Raw genomic sequence first — 7,693 nt, forward strand, 5'->3', positions numbered from 1 at the left:
CATGTCCTGGCTATTGTAAATAGAGCTGCAATGAACATTTTGGTACATGACTCTTTTTTTTTTCCATTCTTGAGTGAGGAGGTAGGTTAAAAAATTACAAATAGGAGATATGGGAACATATGTGTGTGTATAACTGATCCACTTTGTTATAAAGCAGAAACTAACACACCATTGTAAAGCAATTATACTCCAATAAAGATGTTTAAAAAAAGAATAAATGCCAAATGATTGACAGCCTCAAAAAAAAATTACAAATAACAATAATTACTCTAAAAGAAACATAAGGACCTAAATGGGAAGGAAATCTAAAAAAGAGTGGATATATGTATACATTTGACTGATTCACTTTGCCGTACAGTAAGAAACTAACACAACATTGTAAAGCAACTATACTCCAATAAAAATTAAAAGAAAAAAGAAATGCAAGGGGCTGAGGTAAAGTATTAGGGAGTGGGAGAAGAATCCTACTCTAGATAACATGGTCAAGGAAAGCCTCTCTGAAGAGTGGATATTTAAGGTGAGACTTAAAGCATGAGAAAAAAAAAGTAATTTAAAGAAGAGAGGGAAGAATGTTTCTGACAGTGGGAACGTCATGTGCAAAGTTCCCAAGAAGAGGGATTTTCTGTATATTCAAAGTTTGGGAAGAAGATCATTATGGCTGGAATGGAGTAAATGAGAAAGAGAGTGGTATGAGACAAGGTTAGTGAGATAGGCGGGACTTGTAGGCCAGGGTAAGGAGTCTGGATTTTATTTTAAGTTCTGTGGGAAACCACAAAAGCAGGAGAGGGACATGATACTTTTTTTTTTTTTTTTTTTTTTTTGCTGTACGCGGGCCTCTCACTGTTGTGGCCTCTCTCATTGCGGAGCACAGGCTCCGGACGCGCAGGCTCAGCGGCCATGGCTCACGGGCCTAGCTGCTCCGCGGCATGTGGGATCTTCCCGGACCGCGGCACGAACCTGTGTCCCCAGCATCGGCAGGCGGACTCTCAACCACAACCACTGCGCCACCAGGGAAGCCCCATATTTTTTTAAAAAAAAGACTGATCATATTGTATTGTATTTGCATTAGAGAAGAGCCAGATTGGAAAGGGGGAGAGCAGCTTGGAGGCTTTTGACTGTGGTCCAATCGAGAGACTATGGTTGTAGTGGAGATGGAGGGAAGTGGATGGATATAAAATATATTTTTGAGGTAGAATCAACAGGACTTGCTGAAGGATTGGATTTGGTAGGGTAAGGTGGTGGAAAAGAGTTTGAATCAAGGATGATACCCAGGTTTCTGGCTTGATTAACAGGCTTGATGTGGTACCAGTTTCTGAAATGGGGACATTGGAGGAAGGATCAGGTTTGGTGAACGTTGTGAATACGTTAAGTTTGAGGTGTCTGTTAGACATCCAAGTGGAGATGTGGAGTAGTCAGTTGGATTCATGAGTCTGGAGTTCAGGGCCAGCTTTTAGATGCTACTTAAAGTCATGGATGTGGATGTGATAACCTAGGGATATTAAAAAGAGAAGAGGGCCTGGGATCATGTGACTATTTTCCATTTAATGTAGAAGCTATGAGATACTAAAAGGAGAATGGAGTAATAATAAGTGTAAAGATGTAGTTTAGTGGTAGAGTATCTGTTGTATATGCAGGAATTCCTAGATTTTATTCCTGGCATCTCCATTCTCTCTTTCCCTCCTCAGAAGACAGGGCAGGGCTATACACTCTTCAAGTCTTTTGTCAGTTACTCATATATATATATTTTTAGCTCCTGGAACAAAGCAGGTGCTCAACAATTATTTGTTGAATGAATGAATGAATGTAGGAATGAAATGAATGAGCATATCGGTTGTATTACCTGCTTTGCCACAATGTAGCATTGTGACATTGAGCAGTTAGCAAGCTACAGTTTTGTTGTCTGTAAAATGGCAATAATAAAAGTACTTACCTTTTTGGACAGTGTTGAAAATAATTTAAAAAATTATAGCAATTAGCACAGAGCTAGCGCTCAATTAATGTTAGCTACTGTTAGCTCTCTGCGCTTTGGGGGCTATCCATAAAATAAGGGCAATAATTTCTGCTCTGCTTCCCTCACAAAGGCACGTTTTGGCCGCGCCGCGCGGGCTTGCGGGTCTTAGTTCCCTGACCAGGGATTGAACCTGGGCCACGGCAGTGAAAGCGGTGAGTCCTAACCACTGGACCGCCAGGGAATTCCCCAAAGCTTATTAATATTAATGTTTTAATTGCTCTGAACTTCATTACATAATGCAGCGGCTCTCGCCATCCTCCTGCAGGATTATTTAAATGAAAACGAGTCTTTAAAGAGCCCCAGTACTCCCGTTTGTCAGCCCAGCCCAGTCCAACCAGGGGTACAGGAAACCACGCCCCGTTGTGAAGTCAATTAGCTGCAGAGTTCAGTTTAAAAATACCCAGCCCCGCCCCTCCTTGGTAGGCGAGCTCAAGTCTCAACTGCACGCTGATTTGCCCTTGCTGGCCAATCACCACTGCTCTGCCTCCTGGGCTGTAATTTTCAAAATTTGCTCCTGGGCCGATTGGAGAGAGCACGGGGTAGGTTGAGACGGACGCCAGTTGCTGCGACGCGGAGCTCCGGTCATTTCCCGGGCCTCTCCTGGGCTAGGACTGCGTCCGTGGTCTTTCCTCTTCTGCCCTCATTCTCGATATGAGGTAGGCGCCTTTGAACTTGTACTGCCCGCTTGAATGTCCGGTTGTGTCGCACGCGGGTGGGTCCTTGAGCCTCACTCCAGTCCCTTGTAACTCACTGTCTTCTTTTGCCGGGATGCATGGGATACCTGACACGAAACCTTTGCTTTTTCCTGTCAGTCAGCAGTCTGCAGAGAGAGCCCTGTACGAGGTTGGGCAGGGAGTGTGTATTAGTGGGTGAGATGGCAAAGCAAAAAAAACAAACAAACCAAAACAACCAAACAAAAACAACAAAAAAACAAAACTGGGTCCCAGCTTTTAAATGGAGCTACCAGTACACATGCCTGAATCAGAGTACATTTACATAACGTCTTTTCACAAGCGAAACTGTGCAGGATCAATTTCATCCACAAGACATATTTAAGCTAGAGAATGCTACTTGAGGGATGTCTTTTGAACTACAGGTTGAAGGATATGAAGGAAGATGGAAACATGTGTCCTTCCTCCCTTGTTGTGTCTCCACTGGCTCTCTTCTATCACCACCTCCAGCCCCTCCAACTCTGGCTTTCCACTGCTCTCTGCTATGGTCCTCTTGGAATCCTAGAATGTCAGAAGTTGAAGCGATCCTAGAACAGTGCTTCTTAAACTTTAAAGTGCATAATTTGTCATATTTTTATGTTACTGTTAGAGCTGTGCCTGTGAATACTTCTAGGGTAAGATACATGATTTATTTGTGTTTGTATCTCCATTGCCTGAAGTATCTGGTGCATTGCCTTTAGGGTCTCTCTTATGGAAGCCTGTTCTTTGTCAAATGCAATTGAACTTGGACACTGAATATGGGTGGGGTTGGAAGGGCAGTTGTATTTGAGTGGGAAGGCTCTCTTGGATATCCAAGAACTGATTCCTCCTAATTATGTATTTGCTTGTAAGATACATAAGTATATCATAACTACTGGGAATTCACAAACTAAAAGAAATTTAAGGAATGTAGAATGGGATCCCACACTGAGATGGGGTGAAGGTAGGACTCTCCCAAGGTCTGTAATGACTTAAATTTTTATGTCAAGTGATTTGCAACAAGTTAATTCCTTCTGCTGTTATCTTTTGATTTGATTTTATTTTTTTCTTACTGGGTGTCTGGAACTGGATTACAGTTTCTTGACTGAATGCAGCCTTTGAATACCCTCTGGCCTGTTGTGCATACGTGTGTGTGTGTGTGTGTGTGTGTGTGTGTGTGTGTGTGGGTGTGCAATGTATTCTTTTGCCTTCTCTGTAGCATCATTATAATTGCTGTGGCCACGACCCCATGCCTTTTAAAGAACATTAACCCTACCAGCGAGCCTCCATACTATATGATCCGTCATGTTCTTGATTATTTTCGAGGCAAAACTGTTCATTTGTCCCCAGTGTTCCTAGGCTAAACTAGGGGCTAGGCCACAGTCCCAGTGCCCATAGGTGGTGGCAGGCACTGTACTGAGCTTTTTCATAGAGTATCTCATTTAATTTGAACAGTGCCCTGCAGGGGTACATATACTTATCTCCATTTTACAGATGAGATAACTGAAGCCTAGGGAGTTTAAGTCACTTGCCCATGGTTAAGTGTGGTAGAACCAAGATTTGAGCCCAGATCTGCTTAAATCAAAGTATGTTTTCTCCTAGGGCTGCTATAGAGAGACTGGGTTTTCTCAAGGATCTCCAGAGAATTCTGATATTTCTGGTGAATGGTGTTTTAAAGAGTCCTTTTCTGATTGCAGCCCTGCCTTGGATAGATGCTGCTGAATCCATAAGAAATGCCACTGCCACTGCCACCCCAATGCTCCAGATGTGAGACTAAGAAATCTCAGTCCAGCAAAATTGTGCCCAGTGATCATGGCCCATCTGAAAAGGTTAGAGCAAGCTGTCCCTCCCAACAGTGTTTCAAATAAGCTCTTCCTGTGTTGGTTCAGTCCCTATCCTCACCCCTACATCTTTTGAAATATGTGTGGTTTAATCTGAGAAAGTGGGAAAGGGTGGCAGACCTTGTAGTTGGAGAAGACCAGCAAATTAGGACTTAGGGAGAAAGTGTCAACTCTTCTTTCCCATAAATGCATGGCTAAGATGAAGGCCGTCCTCCATAACCTTCCAAAGCAAACAATACTCAGTTCTCATTAGTGATCACATCTATACTCTTTCTCTGAGATGCTCAAAGCACCTTGCCAAGTGGCTGCTTGGTACATCCTGGGGAGAGTATGAAGATTAGGTCAACAAATGTATTATAATGCTTTTTACAGCTATTAAATTTGAAGAATGGGCCCATTTTGAGCCTGCTGTTTTGACCTTGTGGATAGTTTGTCATTCCGACCCTTCGATGTTCTATGTTCCTCATCATTCATATTTTAATCAGAATTTTACTAACCTGATGAATTGTCATTAAGAGAGTGTTTCCTGGAGCAAACATCATTAGGCCAATTTATTTTCCTTGATTGGTTTTCTCTCAGCACAGATAAACACTTTCTAATCATTTTCATTTTTGTCTCACTGAAATGATTTTCTTGGAGGGGCCAAATGTGTTTTTCCTACGTAAATTTGGCAAGAAAGATTTGATACATTAATCAGATTTTTGTCCATATCAAATTTTCTGATTAGAGTTCTGCCACTGTAAGTTTTCTTTTGTGGCAGTTATTTTTCCAAATCCAACTCTCTCAGGGCACATTTTGCAAATATAAATTTTATTGAGTTCAGTTTCACCCATTGATTTTATTTGGGGCTGGTTATTTCTACCAGTAATATTAAGTAGGAATTGGATAACAGACCAACAGTTAATTTCTTAGCCAGTTTGAGAGAAAATACTAATTTATTTTTTGCTAATTATTTCCACTAGGATTATTTATCATGAACTAGATAAGAGACTAATAGTTTACTTATTTCTTAGCTTAATCAATTAAAAAACAGAAGTAATTCTTCTCAGCTCTTTCAGGATTGCTCCACTGTGCTAGATTGTTCTATTGTAATATGAATCCAGTTCTCTAAATTTCTAATCACTTACTGTGTCATGTACTAACTGTCCATGATGTAAATAGAGAACCGGGAAAATAAATGGTCTGACCTCAATGTTCTGCTTCATATGATAACAACTCTCTGACATAGGTAGGGCAGGGCTCTCAATTCATAAAGGAAATCTGATACTTAGGAGACTTTCACCAAATAAAAACTGTTAGGGAACAGAAAAGCCCTACTCTCTCACCCCACAGAGAGAGTCTTGCTCATTTGGGAGTGGGGTAAGGCATGTGTAGATAAACACTACCTAGAAAGGAAGCTCCCTTTGATCCAAAATATTCACCCTTCCTCCTTTCCCCCATCTCTCCCTTGTATACACTAAAAGGGATTAATATGAATTACCAAACTCCTTTCTTAAAATACAGAATTTTCCCTATGAGGTTTAAAAACATATTGGACTGTATACTTTTAAAATACTATTTCTGCCCGTTTACAGTTTATATAGATTTTTAAAAAAACATGTTTTCTCTTATTTGATCCTCAAATGAGGTAGGTTATTATTCCAATTTTACTGATGAGGAAATTGAGTCTCAGAAACTAGGTGACTTGTGCGAGGTCAATAGCTAATAAAGAGCTGATCCTGGATCAGTATCTAGGTATGTGTGTTATTGTCCTTATTGAGAATGTCTTAAATCAACTACTTAACATAAGAGACACTTAAATTTTGTTAAATTATTGAACTAATTTACCTGGGAACATCCATATTAAAGGAATGACTGGGAGTTGCAGGGTTGTGGGGGTGGTGATGGTTAATCTTGGCTAGTATAGCCATAAATATGAGAGGAGTAAGAGAGAAAATTAGCTTCACCAAGCTAGTTTGCTCATTCTGAGAGTTACACTGACAGTCATCTTTTCTCCTCCCAGCCTTGTCCCTATCATCAATGATTACCTCCTTCAGGGACTCTCTAAGCAGTGGGTGCCAAAATTTCCTTTTGTGGTAGTTTATTGGGGTTTATTGTAGGTGTCTGCAGTTGCTTGGAGATTCAGCCATTCCCCCCCTGAGCCCCAAAGATGACCTGAAGTCCCTGAAAAGACTGTTCACAATTGGATATACGCATTTACCTCTTTTACTTTTTTAGAGAGAGGAGAATTACCAAGCAAAGATATCTCCATCTTCACCTCAGGGACCACTCAAAAAGAGGTCAGCTTTTGAAGATCTCACCAACGTGAGTATGCTAGTCCCATCGTCTGCCATGGTGTCGCATAAGGTTTAGACAACCTCTTCCTTGAGGGACCTTTCCAGTTTACCAAACTCCGACCCTCTCTAGAATGTTGAGAGCCAATTTTATTTGGAATCAGTGACCCAATTTCAGAAACTGCAGTGGCTCTTCTGCTGGCACATACAATCTGGATTAATTGATGGAGCTCTCTGGAAGCAGTAAGAGTGATTATCAGGTATGAAATTGTAGACAAATATGAGAACTTTGGGATTTTGCATTTAGATAAAGTCCAGAGGTGGCTCAGCTGGTTGTGTAGGCCTTGGAGGCAAGTACTTTGGTAGATTCATTGTAGTCTAGGGCAGTGTTTATCAGTTCAAGCACTATGGGCATTTTGAACAGGAAAGTTTTTCTATTGTGTACGACTGACTTCAGCCAGCATTCCTGGTCCCTAGCATTAAGTTCCAACAGCATCCCAGTCATAGTGACAATCAAAAATGTCATCTGTTGTAAAGATCCATTGATGACCACAGTTCCATGATCTGGTTTTCAACTATGGAGCTCTAGAAACTCAATTTTGGCTAGAATTCTTGAGTTCACTTCCAAGTTACCTCCCTTCTGGTGTTATTAAGGCACCAGCAACAAAAAATCAAATTTACTAGTTAGAAAGTTACTAACCGAATATAGAATTGAGTCAGAGGTAATCTTTGGTCTTAGAAAATAATAATAACTGATGTCTCCTGAGTGTTTACCACGTGTCAGGCACTATTCTAAGCATTTTGCCCTGTATCCACTCACTTAATCCTCATAAAATCCTTTGAGGCAGATACTATAATTATCTCCACTTCACAATAAAG

At 40.9% G+C, this 7,693-nt stretch overlaps 1 protein-coding gene across 1 annotated transcript in view; it reads left to right on the top strand.

Annotated features, from left to right (window-relative positions):
• LOC102993390 (G2/mitotic-specific cyclin-B3-like) overlaps positions 1-7,693 on the top strand; it is a gene marked incomplete at its 3' end in the record, with an annotated part of 62,782 nt that overhangs the window by 41,720 nt on the left and 13,369 nt on the right. Inside the window, exons 2-3 of the mRNA XM_024116646.1 lie at positions 4,398-4,529; positions 6,759-6,845. Coding sequence (XP_023972414.1) covers positions 4,434-4,529; positions 6,759-6,845 — 183 coding nt within the window. The remainder of the gene's footprint in view (positions 1-4,397; positions 4,530-6,758; positions 6,846-7,693) is intronic.

The sequence above is a fragment of the Physeter macrocephalus genome, chromosome 21 (genome assembly GCF_002837175.3).
Source record: "Physeter macrocephalus isolate SW-GA chromosome 21, ASM283717v5, whole genome shotgun sequence".
Taxonomy (NCBI): domain Eukaryota; kingdom Metazoa; phylum Chordata; class Mammalia; order Artiodactyla; family Physeteridae; genus Physeter; species Physeter macrocephalus.